This window comes from Stegodyphus dumicola, chromosome 9 (genome assembly GCF_044657685.1).
Source record: "Stegodyphus dumicola isolate Sdum_Otavi_A_Nest chromosome 9, ASM4465768v1".
In the NCBI taxonomy this organism is placed as follows: domain Eukaryota; kingdom Metazoa; phylum Arthropoda; class Arachnida; order Araneae; family Eresidae; genus Stegodyphus; species Stegodyphus dumicola.
This window is the reverse complement of record NC_140776.1, coordinates 4,216,793-4,233,915: the sequence shown is the minus strand read 5'-3', so window position 1 is coordinate 4,233,915 and position 17,123 is coordinate 4,216,793. Positions and strand designations below refer to the sequence as shown.

Here is a 17,123-nt window from a genome sequence, read left to right as displayed (position 1 = left end):
CACACTTTTTCATCTCACTTCCATTTGTCATTTGGGATACTTTTGGCGTTACAGTAAATTTATCTCTTCAAAACATTAGCCTAAATTCAAATTTTCGATTTTTACCTGAATTGCGTCTTGCATATGCGTCATAAACAATTATGGAATTTAAATATCAGAAATTCATTTCGCTATCTTCTCAAATTTTAAATAAGTTCTCTGCTAAAATTTCACCAAAAGTTAAACTTATATATATCTAAGGTTACATTTTAACAAGAATAACAACATTTTAATATAATTTCTCCCGTTGCTTTTTCGCCAGTTTCCTCAAATACATACTTTAAATATAAATATGGTATTATAAAATTAGCATAAATATGTAAAACAGTTGAGTCCTTCATTACTTAGGTAATTTTAAAAGGTAAATATGAAATAATAACATTTGCTGTTTCTGGGATTTGCATAAGATTTTATAAAATAAAAAAAAAAAATCAACACCTTATTATCTAAGCTTCATTCCATATTCCTAAAGGAATAAACATCCATGTAATGTAAGTAATGATTTATACACAATTAAGTTATGAATTTAAAAATTCCTCAAATGATGCAGTGTTGAAAATCTTTTGCGAGCTGAAGCTTATATTAATAGGAAATCAAAGTAATTAATTTCTCAAATTTCAAAACCAAATTCCTATATTTTTATTGATATTTTACATTTGAGATACATTAGTCAGTTTAAATGTTTGTTGCCAGACCAAAGTTATTCAAATGTCTTCATGTTTCGTTCCACTACTTTAACAAAGAATATGAATAGCGGTTGAAAGATTGAACTGGTTTCTTATACAATTTCTTAGAAGGTTTTGCGTATGAAACCTTGTTTCCAGTTGTACGAATGGATGACTGGAGACTGTTGTTGAAAAGATTTCCAAACCAAGAATTAGGGGTACGGGTGTGATAATCAACGAGCAGTTTAAAAAGATTTACTTTAATGGGCCATAAATCTTTCTTAATTTCTGCTAAAGTGTAACTGTTCACATAATTTGAACTAGAGGTTCTCAGCAATGACCCGTGCTTGGTGATGAAATCCAAAATGCTCTTACCTAATTCTCCACCTCTGAGGTCATAAGAAATCTGTAATCGCTGAAGGGTTTCCATAATTAGTGGAACATTATCAGCTGCTGTCAGAAGAACCTTACGAAGATGCCTTTCAGCGATTCTGCGTAAAATTGGCTTTGCTTCTGTGATTAGTCTATTTCTAGCAGCATCTATTGAAGCCTGAGGAATTCGAATTACGGTTCCTTCTGGCGAGTTAAAATTTTGCAGACTTAGAATCTCTGAAACAAGAGGTACAACTGCAGCCTTTGTAGACCAGAATAGCCTTCTTAGATCAAACACAGTCTCAGGATTTTCAGCCATGTCGAAGATGATTGGAAGGATTATCTTACTTGTGAAAGTATTCTGGGTTCCCATAAAGGTATCTTTAATACCAGTTAAAACTTTACTGAAGATAGGTCCTATGTAACCAGCAAGCAATTCAGGAATTTGCCTCTTTTCTCTAACAGATTCCATTTCTTCTCCATTATCAACGCTGCGCCTAAATCGTTTGCTCTGGAATAATCTCTCTGACATATATTTGCCATGTTTCAGTATCGGCTGAAGGTCGTTGCAAACATCACGTGCTACATCAGAAAATGATACGATATTGATGTGAGTACAGTTAGAGAGTTCATAAGCGCGGTAAGCCTCTCCATTAGTCTGGTGCTCAATTTTTTAGCGTAGTTAAAGGTCTTCTTAAAATGGGGAACAAGCTTTTCTTTAACTATCGGAAAAATATCATCGCTTATGGCTTGGATTGAGGGCATGTAATAGGATTGAAGCTTAAACCGTTGGAGCAGCATCTTTGATGGCTTGTCTCACTAATGGCAGAACAGATTTTACCAAATTTAAGAATGAATCCTTTACATCTTCAAGGAAAATGGTATGGACGTCTTCGTCAATGCTGCGTTTAGGTCGTCTGTTCTGAAACAATCTTTCTGACATGTATTTGCTAAGTTTCAGCACAGGTTGAATGTCGGTAGAAACATCACGGACCACGTCGGAAAATGATGTAATGTTGATGTGTGTAGAATTTGACAATTCATAAGACCGGTAAGCTTTCTCCAAAAGTCTTGTTCTTAATTTTCTAGCATAGTTGAAAGTCTTCTGAACATGAGGTAGCAGCTTTTCTCTAATTATTGGTAAAACATCGTCTTTTATGGCTTGAATTGTAGGCATGTAATATGACTGAATCTTATCATAAACCGTTGGAGCAGCATTCTGGATAGCTTGTCTTACTAATGGTCGAACAGATTTTATCAACTTTAAGAAGGAATTCTTTGCATTTTCAAGAGAAATGGTATGAACTAATTCGACAGAACGTTTGTGTATATGGTGTTCTGCAGTTTCTTGGCAGTGAAAAGTAGATTCATCTTCGCAACGAGATGTGTTGTAGTTGAAAGCTTTTCCATCAGGACACGTAAATGTCTGAAGTTCAGAAGACTGGCACAAATGATATACCTGAAAAGAGTAAAATACAACTTTAGTGTACATATTTCACTTTTTGCAGAAAACAGAATATGGGACACATTTTCTACGAATTATCATTGAACAAGATTAGGGCAAATATAATTCTGAAAATTGTAGTATATGAAAATAAGCGTACATATTTTGATCCAGAATAGTGAATCTTATAGCATGTAAAATGTTTTGCGCTACAATATATAAACAGAATTTCCCTGTAGTTAACAAAACCATCAAAATAACAGAAATATCCTGAAAGTAAAATTCAAATAAGAAACCTTTGAATGATTTTCTGTCATACTAGCACAGTTTATCAGCTACAATTGTTTTTTCTCTCATGGTAAGTAATGTATACTTGATACGATATTATATTTGGAATTTTTACTTCGTTTGTGAACAAAGAAACGAATATTTCCATGTTTTCATGATGAATAAGTTTTACTTTGTAAAAGAGTAAAGGCGTCTTAAGCATAAATGCATGTACATCCTTTAACTATCAAGCGTATGCAGAGAAGGAGAGAGGGTAGTTGGATTGCAACGGTATTTATAATAAAATTTTTCGTTAATCTGATTGGCTAACAATAAGTTATAGACTATGCAGAAGTCTGAGATGACATAATGCGGAATTAGTTTTCAGATGGGACATAGTTTAGAAAAAGTTATTATACTAAAAAGAAAGTACTCAAATTGAAAATGAGCAATTAAGAGGCTTTTTAAATTGTAATTTTGATTTACATATTTATTATCTTACATATCTCCCACTTTCAAAGAGAAAATGGCTTGTCGAAAAAAAGGCCTTTTGAGAAGAAAACAGTGTGTTAGCAAAGGAAAGAAATTTTGTAGAATATTCACAGCTTCAATGATAAAACAAATAAATGGCTTCAAGATGTACTTTACAATTACTGGAACAAAATCGTATCCTGCAAATTGATTTTAAGGTCTAATTTTAAATTTCGTGAGGAAATGTAGCTTGAAGGTCACATAATAAATTTTAATAGTTTAATGAAAGTCTTTCGCAAAAACTTAAATAATCATTATAAAATCAAAATATTTCAGTTATATATCCGGGAAATTCTAGAAAATTAGTACTTGCTTTTACATTCTAAACAAATTCACATGATTTTATTGCAGAGCAATGTAATAATTAATGTACAAAAACAAAGCACAATATAATAATAAACTTTGATGAAAAATAGCAAGCCCTCTACAAGCGAATCAGTGTATCAACTTGTTGATGGCTCTGGGATGCTAAATACAATTACACGTAAAAAACCTCTGAACATTATACAAAGTAACTGGCTTTTAGCAATGTATATATATATAAAAAAAAATTTCTATTCACTGCTTGTGGCTTCTTAAATTGTACTTGAAATAAAAAAAATAAAAAATTAAGGCACAAAATATAAAATTCAAGTTAGATAAATAACTTGTATGATCAAGCTATGTCCAGGAAATTTGGAAAACAGAAGTTAAAATTACCCCAAAATAGAAATTTTGCGGAAAAATTTAAGACAAAAATAAGCCAGCTTAAAAAAAAATCAAATTTGGAATTTTTAGAATCTCTACAATGATATTTTAGGGAAGGCATTTTAAAATATAAAAATTTTGAATACACCATACATAAATGTATGAGCATATATGCAGATAGTATATCTAAAAGTACGTAGTACGCATAAGTATGCAGATGAAGCTATATTTTTCTTTTGTTTTCAACCTTATTTATTTGTCTTTTTATTCTTCTCAAATTTATTTTATATTCTTCTCAAATTTTGGCAGCTGTTTGTAAAAAAATTATGTAAACAAGTCATGATTGTAGGCATGATCTATACACTAGAAATAAGTTGCTTATAGCCACGACAATTTATAATGACATGATTAATTTTTACATGCATATAACAATGTACTGCTAGACAATAATGTAATTTCTGAAAATCAATTAACATAGAAACGTACGTTAAAGCAAATAATGAATCGTCAAAATTGAGCTGTTAAAATTTCAGCACAATTTTACAACAGTACTTATATGTAAGCTTTGAAAACAATTTTATAGTTCTTAATTAATTCTGATAGTAAACAGATCATATTTAAAAAAATGATTTGTAATGTGGGAACAACATGAATGTTTCTAATGTAATATATAATGTCCTGAAACATGTTGCCTGTACCCACTACAATAGATAACATCTTGATATATGCACCTGCACAACTATGTATATCGCAATGTATATCATGTAATCTCTTTTACTTGAGCTAATTTAACGCTGAAAGGTTTAAGAGTACAGTTGATGCCGCCGCCAGTGGCAGAACTTGTGCTCACTGGAGTCACAATTTCCATCACGACACGAGGAATGATGCCAGAATGTTGTTAGTTTTCTAGTTAGTGTGCTGGGCTAATACCTGCTTACTTAGGGTAAATATTAGGTGGCCCCCCTCACTTCTACATAACATAACATACACCATTCATACGCAAACCAAAATTGTCAGCATCATTTGAAATAATTCGTTGAAATTATGCTTTTTACTATTATTAAGACATTTGTAATTTAATACTTTTTTCCTCATCACACACACACACACACATATATATATACATGTATATGTTTATTTTTAATTTATAATATTTGTACATCTAATAAACTTGTTTAAAAATTTAATTTTTATGATTTTTTAAAAACATTACGGGAAATCACTTTTAATAAATTCATCGCGTTTACAAATTATCTGCCACATTTTTTTTTTTTTTACTGTGAGGACGAATATCTGTGTACCAGTATTCAGATTTAAATATTATAATGTCAAAAAAGTTTGTTTTCAGTTCGGATTTTGCTTTTTCTTCATTTTTCGTGTGTATGTGTGTGTCCGTGTATTTTAGGTTTTCAGAATAATATATTCTGTTTGATGCGAATTTGCGTAACCCTGTTCAGATTGTCTGTCACGTTTTTACTTTTTTCTACGAAGTTAAGGATGTATGGTAATCATGGAAAATTTAGGGTATCATATTTCAACGCAAATATCCATTTTGACCGCTATCGAATGCAATATAACGATGTTTTTGCATGGCATCTGTACATAAGGACAGAATATAGGACTCTTTTTCCACAAACGAACTATAAACTTGATTCAAAATGGATTCAAAACAGATTTTTTCGTGGCGTATGTACGTACATATCTATGTATGTATCTCGCAGAACTCAAAAAACGAGTAGCCTGAGAACGTTAACACTCTGTATGTAAGACTACTATAATATGTAACTGTGCACCTCCCTCTTTTGTTACAATCGGCTGCCAAAAGTACATAAATATATAAAATACCAAAAGTATACATATGTATACATAATATATATGTAACCACTCTGTTGCTCGGCTTAGTGAGCGCAGATTTTTCTTCTTATATGTTAGTAAATTGGGCATTTTTTGCTTTAAAAGTGATTGAATAATGTTGTTCTTATCTTCTGTTACTCCCAGGGGGAAATGCGATCATTATTGTAGTCTTTTGTTTTTGACTTGCGCGAGAGCCTTGTCGAACTCAAAGCTAGTCCGTTTGACCCATCTTAGAAAGAACATCGGGTGCCGTCCAGGATTATCTGAGTTTAAACGTGGTCATTGGACGGTCATTTGCAATACGCATTCCCGTGTGGAAATAGACCTTGCCGTGGTCTGGGGGCTCCCTCGAAAGAGGGTCTAACGTATTTCCACTCGCCAAGTAACAGGTCCGGTGTGAACCCCAGGGTACCGGACTTGTGAACCGCAACCACTGCGTAAGTTGGGCCCATTTACGGTTCATGCAGTGGTCCCTTAGTTAGGTTACATATCCCCTACACGTCGTCTTGCGCCTAATTACAAGACAAGGCAAGATGGCACGACGAAAAGACACCGGGCTGGAAAGCCGGGCTGATACCTCCAAAGAGAAAACGGAGGGCCCGGCGACGAAGGCTCGACCAACAGTTAGAGACGATACAGCTAGGAAGACACCGGAAGTTCAAACTTCCAATGTTGATTGTGTGCAGGAGGCACTTGACTATATGGATGACTTGCTGGGCATCCTTACACAATATGAGATACCTAAGAAACCATCTAAGTGTATCAAGGAGCTTTTTGTTAAAGTACTTAATGAAGTTTCTACTAAAAACCAGGTAATAGCAAGACTGGAAGGACAGCTAGAGCAGACAGCGAACATAGAAGACTTCATAAGAGGAGTCGTAGCCACAGAGAAGCCCACCTACGCCAGCATGGCCAAAAGGGGCAGATCAATTTCCAAAGCGCGTTCCAGAAGCAGGCAAAGAAAGAATCCTGAGCACGTGACGATCGTCTATCCTAAAAAGGAGATGACATCAGAACAGGTGAAGGAGAAGGTTACCAGATACGTAGATCCCGCACAGATAAAAGTGGGAATCAAAGCAGTCAAGAAGGTGAACAAAGGCGGCGTCCTCATCCAAGTAAACGAGAAGGAAGAACTGGAATTACTCGAGGAAGCGATCCGAGAAAACAAGAAGCTGAAGGATATAGTTGAAACCAAGAGACCACAGAAGATCAAGCCGAAAATTATCATTTACAACGTTGATAAAGACATTGAAAAAGCAGACCTGATAGACAAGATAAAGACACAGAATCCAGTCCTAGAAGACGCTGAACTAGAGATCCTGTTCCCCATGAATGGCAGATACGGAACCAATTGGGTCCTCTCCATTGACCCAATCAGGTTCAAAGAAGTCATGAAACAAAGGAAGATCAATATCCAGTGGACGAGAAATAGCGTCAGAGAATACATTAGAGTATCTCAATGCGCCAAATGTCTCAGATTCAACCACTCGGCCAAAAATTGTACGGCCAAAATCAGATGTACCAAATGCGGTTCAGAGGACCACCAGAAGAAAGACTGCAAGGCTAATAAAGCGAAATGCGTAAATTGTTCGCAATCAAATGACAAATACAATACAGGATACCTCACAGATCATGGCAGTAGAGAAACTGGTTGTGCATGCTACCAAAAGGAATTACAAAAACTAAAACAAAGAATAGACTATGGTTAATCTCCAGATTCTCCAAATTAACTTACAGCACTCAAGGAGTGCTACAACGTATCTAAGAGAATATCTAGAAGACAAAAGAAGTATCCAAATAGCATGCCTACAAGAGCCTTATCTGAGAGAAAACCAACTCAGAGGCTTCCCGATAAACTACAAAAAATTCTACGCAATAGAAAAAGCAAAAACAGCAATTATAATTACGGACAGAGATGTTCCGGTAATTGAACTCTACAGCCAAGAAAACATTGTCGCGGTCAAGATAGACGCAGACAAGCCATGTATAATAATATCGGCATACAGTTCCCCGAACCAGGACATCGAACCGACACTACTAGAACTAGAAAATCTCCTCCATATGCATGATCAAATACCGATCATCATAGCGGGAGACCTAAATGGGAAGCACCCGATATGGGGCCCCATGCAGACCGATCCAAGAGGTTTGAAGATATGCGACTTCGTAGCAGCCACGGACCTCACCATCCTCAACGATCCACAAAGCCCTCCAACCTTCACAGGGGTTAGAGGTAACTCCTGGATAGACGTGACCTTACTCCGAAGCCAAGGCACAATAGAAGTCAAGAACTGGCAGGTGCTGGAGGAAGCCACCCTCAGTGGCCACAACTACATCAGCTATGAGGTCCAAGACGTCAGCTACCATACAAAAACCTATCAAAGACTGAACATAAGACACGTGGACTGGATGAAGTTCAGAGAAATGCTCTCATCCAATTACATAAAGCATCAGAAGATGAATTCAATCAAAGAAATAGATGATTATATAAGAAGCAATACGCAACTAATCAAAGAGACTTATGAAGCTTCCAGGAAGACTCACTCTTCTCCGAAAACCCGCCACAGAAGCAACCCGTGGTGGAACCCACAGCTTACAGTACTCAGAAACAAAGTACGAGCTCTCCGAAGAAGGTTCCAAAGACTTCCACAAGAACTAAGAGAAGCAGCCAGGGAAATATACAAAAGAGAACAAGCTATCTATAGAAGAGCCATGTTCCAGGCAAAACGATCAACATGGGAAGCATTTTGGGAAAATCTCCAAATAACCTCCCCATTTGGCACATATTACGAGGTAGCCAAAGGTAAAAGCCTAGGCCCTCTCAAATTATGCGCCATAACGAAGGAAGATGGAACTCAGACCACTACAATTGAAGAGAAAATATCGGAAATTATAGCCTACCACTTTCCCGAAGACTCGGAAACAGATGACGACACCCAACATCGACTAATTAGGCAACGGTCACAAAACCCGCCTAGCACCACAGACGACCTCCCCTTCACAAAAGAGGAAGTCAGAAGGGTCATAGAGCAAACCAAAAGGGGAAAGGCCCCAGGACTTGACAACCTCAGTATAGACCTAGTGAAAGAATTACGTCTAGTAGATCCCCAAGATCTCACAGATCTCTTCAACACATGTCTCAAAAAGGGTTACTTCCCAGAGACATGGAAAGAAGCTGAACTGGTACTGTTCCACAAAGAAGGAAAAGATAAGACAAAACCCAGCGCCTACCGACCAATATGTTTATTGTCGGCATGGGGCAAATTCCTGGACAAATTGATCACGCAGAGACTCACATACCATTTGGAAAGTAACAACCTATTAAATCAAGCCCAATTCGGCTTTAGTAAGGGCAAGAGCACAATAGACGCCTTGGCAAACCTTACGAAGAAGATTGAAGAAAACCGACAAAATAACATGCATACATGCATAATCTCATTGGACGTCGCCTCAGCATTCAATCAGCTGTGGTGGCCGACAATCAGAGACCAATTAAGACAATTAAACTGTCCAAAGAATCTCTACCGACTAATCGGTAGTCACTTAAAGAACAGAAAAGTAACCTACACCAGAGATGGTATCAAAATTACCAGATCATACAACAAAGGAGCCCCACAAAGGTCAAACATCGGACCCATCCTGTGGAACTTAGTAGCAAATACAGCTCTTAACCTAGACCTTGAAGAAGCAGCCTACATCCAGGCCTACGCAGACGATTTCCTCCTAGTAATAAATGGGGGAAACCGCACAACAATAGAAAGAAAAGCCCATAAGGCACTTCAAATTATCACCGAATGGAGCCAGACTCACAAGTTAAAATTCAGCATCGGAAAAACGAAGATGATGATAATCCCCAAAGGGAATAAACTCATAAGCAACCCCCCAAGAATAAAATGGGAAAATCATCCCTTGAGAAGGCATGATACAATTAAATACCTAGGCTTCGTCATAGACAAGAAGCTAACCTGGGTACCACACCTGACGGAGATCCGCAATAAAACAAGTATCCTAATAAACAACTTGAATCGCATAGTTGACTCAAACTGGAACCTAAAAGGCCGACTATTAAAAGACCTCTATCTTAGAGGCATAGAGCGAATGATACTCTACGGCTGTCCAATATGGATGACAGGAACGGCAAGAATCCAACAGAAATTACTGCAAATACAAAGGATTGTTCTACTCAAAATAACAAAAGCCTTTACAACAGCCCCAACCACAGCCCTCCAGGTCATCGCAGGGATCATGCCGCTGGACCTCAAGGCTGAAGGGGAACGAGCCATTTATCGTCTTATCCATGAAAAGCAAGACGTAAAAATTCTGGACACTGGATTGGATGATCTAAGCATTGAGCCCAGATCACATATCCACTCAAGGCACCCGACAAAAGCGAAGCAGTTCAAGTGGACAAAACAATCTCCAACTGGGAAAGCACTTGAGCTTTTCTCGGACGGATCAAAGATACAAGACAAGGTAGGCGCGGCATTCATTGCCCTCCACAACAATGAACCACTGTTCAAAGCAGCAAAACGATTGAGCGACCACGCTACTGTCTTCCAAGCGGAGTCACGCGCCCTCAAAGATGCCGCCCTCTGGGCAGGACAATTCAGAGCGATGGATATCCACTTCTACACAGATAGTATGAGCGTACTCCAATGCCTCAATAAGACTGGGGTTATTCCCGTCCACATTGAAGCACTCAAGGAGATCCTCTCTACACTAGGCGACCTCAACAAAGTAACACTCCATTGGATAAGAGGCCATCAAGGCACAGCCGGAAACGAATACGCTGACAGACTGGCTAAAGACGCCACCAACTTCCCAACAATAGACTGCCCTACTCCTCTCTCCGAAGAAGCAGCAAAACAAAAGATTCAGACAATACTCCTGGACTACTGGCAAGACCGCTGGGACACAGCCGACACCGGCCGCTATACCCATGCCATCTTCCCACAAGTCAAGCTGAAGAGGTTAAAGTCCGATTTTTACATCTTACAGGGACTCACCAATCACGGACGGTTTCCATACTACTTCACAAGATTCTTCCGCCGCTCTCTGGAATGCAGCTGCGGGACTCCAGCAACAGCAGCAGATGCCAAGCATTATTTGACGATCTGCCCCTTCACCAAAGACCTGCGAGCAAGACACTTCTCATCCTTAGGACAAGACATGGACCTCCGCAAGATCTTCACAGATTACTACGGCCAAAGAGGAGCTCGAGAAATCATCAAGTTCGTCAACGAACATCAGAGGGATATGATAACTGAAAGCTAAAAACCAGGTTCCTGTTAAAAACCTGAAGTATGTAATTGGCTGCAAGCCAAATGTATATATTGTAAATAGTGTAACATAATTAATTAATTAACCTTTTAATAAGCTTTTGTACTAATAATTATTTATAACTGTAAGACGTAATGATGTTAAATAAATATTGTAAATAGTTTTAAATAAAAGATAGCTGAAAAGAAAAGCAGCTTAAGATGAAAACGCAACGACCGGAGTGATTTGACTCGACCTGTAGTGCCCAATGAGAGGCGGAGCAGGCTGTAATAATAATTATTATTATCTTCTGTTAAAGTTTTAATGCCTTTAGTTAATCTCATGCAATAGTTATAGAATTATCAGCGATTTAAAAATTGTTTAATTGATGTTAATCCTAATTTTTTTTTTTTTTTTTTTTTTTTTTACCATAGCAGCAGCTACAGTTTATGTTACTGACCACGAGAGGGCGTGGCCTTTTTATTTTTTTTCTCGTTACATGATTACAGCATTGCGGATTTTGATAAAAATGTAGTGGCAAAAAAAAGCAAAAATGATGAACGTTCTAATGTACACATGATTTGCTGTAAATAGTTGTAAAAAATAGAGTTTCTGTGTGAAAACCAAAATGGCAAAGAATTCCAAGCGTTTTGTAAAATTATCAAGAATGGTAAGCAAAAGATTATTTATCAAATGTTAAAAATAAGAACAACAAAAAAGTACAATAAATTTCAACAGCAGCTATATTTGTTTACATTTGGGACAAAGCAGAATAGTGAATTAAGTCTTTCTTCACCTTCAGTGTCTTTTTTACCGAATGGGATTAAAAGGGAACACTTAATTTTAAATATGGTGCACTGGAAAACCTGCTAGCCGGTCTGCTTGTTTTCGTGTAGAAACTGTAAATTTAACTGTAATTTTTTTAAAATTGTTTTAACTGTATTTGGCGTTATGTTTTTCTATCTTTCAATTTTTAATAAAGATATTTTGAATGTTTAAATTTGACTTCTGATACATGTTTGCCTTGCCGCGAAGTGAAAACTGAATAAATTGAATGAGAAAAATATCTAATTCAATTCGAGGAATTAAGGTTAAATGAAATGCAGGAAAATATGCGTATAATTTAATATTCCGTACAATGAAGTCATGTGGTGTACACATCATAATTTTTCACTATGGGGATGAGTATCTGTGTGTCAGTCATTCAGATTTAAAGATTAAAATGTCAGAAAAATTTGCTGCATTTTTTGGGGGGGAGGTGTGTTTTAGGTTTTTCACAACAATATGTTCTATTTAATGCGCATTTGCTTAACCCTTTTCAGAATGCCTTACACGTTGCTTTCACTCTGGGGACAAGTATCTGTATTCCAGCCATTCAAATTTAAAGACTAAAATGCCAGAAAAATTTGCTCCAACTGCGACTATTTTTTCAATGTGTTTTTACAACAATATGTTCTGGTTAATGCGAATTTGCTTAACGCTTTGCTGCATTCTGTGTTCTTATACGTTTTTGAATTTGCACATTTATTATTTTTTTCAGCAGCCATATTATTTTTCTCCTTACTTCTCAGTCAAATTACCTGTTAAAGACTAAAATAAAATCTTGTTTTTCTCGCTCAGATTTCATTATTTTTGTCAGAACATGCAAGCGGCTAGTTTACCTAAAATCCAATCTACTTTAGGATGATATATTTAACATCAGCCAAAAGTATTTCAAGTTAAAAATTTCAAAAGAAAAAAGAAATTTAAGATATTTTTCAAAGTAAAACATTGTTTTTCAGTATTATTTTGAGGTAATTTCTCACCAAATTTGAAAAGAAAATATATGAAGAAATTCTCCTTAGAACTGATTGTTTTTAAAAATAACAAAACTTACTCTGCAGCCAGTAGAGACATCAGCATGGTAGAAGGTAGTGTTATCACTTGGACAGGTAAATGCTGCTACTGCATTCAGAACTAATAAAAATGTGATGGTGCTCTTGAATACTTCCATAATATTGCCTAAAATAGAATGATTCCGAATTTCAGTCTTTAGATATACATGCAATTTTCAACTTAATGTTTTGTACACACATGTAAACTGTTGACAACTCTTTGTTATAGCAAATAGTCTCTCTAAAAGTATAATATAGTAAAGCGGGTACCTTATTACAATTAAATACGATGAGTTCATTATAATACGATGAAATGTATCTCAGAATAACTCAAGTGATAATTAGGTTATTCCAGGATACATTTTTACATGACGTTATGTCTAAAATAGGGGACATATATTGTATAAAATGTAATCAAAATTTCGGTAAAACTTAGATAAGTGACACATGGTGCAATTTTTTGTCCATCTATAATAGCGAAAAATCGCCAAATCGTCGGGAAGAATTTTTGTGACACCAAATCGACTAAACATGGAGGTAGGAAACTTCATGCGTCAAGAGGTGCTTTTCAAAAATTCCCTGTTTAGCCCAACATGCTGAGAAAAGCTCTGCTGGGCGTAAATCGCCTGAGGCTGGGGTTCTCAACTGGTGGTACGCAAAGAAGCAAAGTATTTTTAACTATTAAATTCAAAAACTAAAACTCCAGCATCCTGATTGTTTTCTCTAACACTCGTAAATTTACGCTATCTGAGCTTTGTTCAAAAGTGGTGGTGGTACTAGTACTTTGTAGTGGTGGTACTAAAGGTTTTAAATTTTTGTTTATATAGTACGCGTTCAGCCAAAATGTTGAGAACCGCTGGCCTGCGTTGAGAAGGTAAAAATTACACTTAGAACAAATTGTAAACGAGTTAATTGTTTACAATAATTTAATTACAATTATAACGATTTAATCGTTTAACTGCGATTAAATTGCTATAAGCGTTGTAAACGATTTAGTTATTGATGCTATTACGTAAATCTAGGTACCGTTTTTATCTTAAGTGTTTTAGATTATGATATACACGTTGTATAACTCCAACATTATTAACCTTCGTAATCTTTTTTAATTTGAACAATTATCCATATTAATGGATATATATGTTTGAAAACATGTTATGTATATAAATGCAGTAATGATCATGCAAATGCAACTTTTATCACGTAGTTGAAGAAAGTTTTAAAGGATAAAATATATATGTATTTCAACAACAATATTACATCCTCGAAATGTATTCCAGACTATTCAATCACCATCCAGTCCGGTTTATGTTGGACGTTACGGATTCTTTTAAGCACATAATTTCGCTTAATAAGGTTAAATTTTTTTCCTTGTCTTGAAGAGCAAAAACAATTTTCCTGTAGACAAAGACATGTAATCCTGAATTGCATAACTACAGGGAAACAAGATTTGTAACAAGCGCTTCTACAGATTTTCACGACGTTATGCAATTGTTTAAATTTCGGGAAGAGACCGATCAAATAGAATAATATAAAATTAATTTAATTTATTTTTATTCATTAAATGAAAAATTAAATCATTTTGGTTAGATGAATCATAAAAAATTATTTTTCTGTAATTTGAATGTCGTTTATAACAGTGATTTCAAACTAGCGTCCCCCGAAACAATTTTATGCGGTCCGCAATATGCTTCAGTTATGTATTTCGTGCACGGATTTCAATATTTCACTTATTTGAAGTCCGATTTTACATTACATTCGTTAAACATGAACATGAATAACACATCAGAAAAATCTATAAATATAAATCTTATTCAAAGATTTGAAGAAACAAATTTGATAAGCTTTTATTCGTGTTTTGTGAAAAAAATCCATTTTTTGTGAAATTTTGCTCATGTTGTGGATAATGGTTTAGATTTTTTACTGATATACCAAAAATTTAACTTACAAAATCCTGTATATAAAGAAATCAATGAAATATAATTCATGTAGAAAAATAGCAGAATAATGTTTGTTTAATATTTTATACTAACTTATAACCATTTCAAAGTCTGATAAGCATTTTATGGCATTTTAATATTTGTATTTTAATGCAGACTTGATTATGAGGGGGCTAAAAACTGCTTATATGATACAGGTTATCTTTCAGCTTTAAAACTGTTGCTCACTGGCAGTTTTGGGGTCAAGCTCCGGCTAATGGGCTTCCCTCTTCTTAAGCAAATAGCCCTGGAGTGCTTTTTATGTTCTAAACAATCCTAATCCTATTTATACATGGATATAATCAGAAGAAGTGTATTTGGGTAGATTAAACAAATTAATTCCATAAATTATTTAATATGTATAGATATATATATATATATATTCGCATAAAAAGTTCAATTAATTTATTTATATTTCCAGATATTTAAATATTAAGTAGATAATTAAGAAACGTTTTAATTCTAATTAGAAATTACCTGGAAATAGGAGCGATCTGTAATGTCAGCGATAACTTAGAAAAAGAGAATATTTTTTTGCATAAAATAATTTTATTCTGATTAGCAGTGCAATTAATTTATTTTCAAAAATAACTAAATTAATTTTACAATTATTTAGAAATTAATTGTATGTAAATTACACGTGGGATAATGCGAGCCATAAGTACAGAAAAGGAGCATATATTGTAAATTTTTTCTAATAAAAAAGATTTTATTCTAATTACAGGTGTAATTAATTTATCTAGAAAATTATTAAATAGCGTATTCGAAAGGTATACTGACAAAATCATGTAATCATCTGCACGAAGATTTATCTGCAAAGTCATGTGACACCCAAATGTCATAGAAAGAAATTATCGTTTTGCTTTTATCTTAGTTAACAACTGAACTAGCAATCTAAACAATCCTTCCCCTAACAATTAAAATGATAGGTTTCTCATATTTTAAATCATTTGAGAATAAAGCTTACAGGAAGCAATCAATAATGATTTCTTAACCTTTGGTTCATACGATTCGATCACTTTTTGATTTCGAATTGCTTTTCATGTCAAGAAATACCATACTTGCATGTGTATTCAATCATCCTACTCCCCATTTTTTATCAGTTTAAACAATCTAAAAAATAAATAAATAAAGGAGAAATTTACTCGATATTTACATTCTTACTACATGGGAAAAGAAGAGCTGATATAAAAAATGTACTGATATAATTTTTAGTTTTGTCTTCCATTCCATTTTTATATTATTACTAATTATAGTTGTTCTTAATTTTATTGTATTATATTAAGCTAACAATAATTTTCGCAGTCAATATTTGAATGATTTTCTGGTTTTCATTTCGCGAAAATCTCTACTTTCTGAATTCGTTCTAACTGGCAAAATTTGACAGAGGTCAAAGTTTCGACTGTCAAACCTTATAGCTCTCTATTGTATGTAACTAATAACAGAAAGTTAATCCCAGAAAAGAAGACACTGAGATTACTTTGGATCTTTGCACCTGCTTTGAGTTTTAGAGCGGAAGTACACTCTCCGCTCCCACACAACTCACTTCCTTTTCCACAAACCCATTATGGAGACGGCTTCTCCAAAGGCAACATACTGTCTTTAATTTGTGTCGCATTCCTTTTATTTATCTCTATCGAAAATATCAATCTTTTCACTAGTTTAGAGAATATGTTGTTTTATACTTCTCGATTTTTGTCACTTTGTATTAAACATGATAAGATTTTGCCCAGGTACGGAATTTGTGACATGCTGTCACATAAATATCTGTTTTAATTTTTTGCCGCCCAGACTTTGAGGAACTATCTCTCTCAGTGTTCATAATTATGGTATGAATAAACAACCGGGCAAAAAATTCCTGCCTGAAGAATTCCAGAAACTAGTTATTTTGTGTGTGGGTGTGGAAGATTTTGCTAGTAAACCATAATTTTTAAAATATACGCTTAAAGAATAGAAGCAAATTACACAAGTCAATGCTAGTAATTTTTAAATATTAATATATTTGTTTCACAATGGTTCCCCCACCAACAATCTGATCTATACTTGATAACTGTCGAATAATCATTTTAAATAACTCTACTAATTAATAGCTCCTGTTAAAAGCTGCATTAAATCATTCACTTATTCTGGACACCTATTTGAATAATTAATGATA

The 17,123-nt window shown here is 34.9% G+C and overlaps 1 protein-coding gene across 1 annotated transcript; it reads right to left on the bottom strand.

Annotated features, from left to right (window-relative positions):
• Positions 1-1,857: 1,857 nt before the first annotated feature.
• Positions 1,858-16,534, bottom strand: LOC146995290 (uncharacterized). The gene is made up of 3 exons (XM_085824502.1): positions 16,531-16,534; positions 12,995-13,119; positions 1,858-2,535 (listed from the first exon to the last, which is right to left on the bottom strand). Exons 1-3 carry the CDS (start codon positions 16,532-16,534, stop codon positions 1,858-1,860), a joined length of 807 nt encoding a protein of 268 aa, XP_085680628.1.
• Between the last annotated feature and the right edge of the window lie 589 nt (positions 16,535-17,123).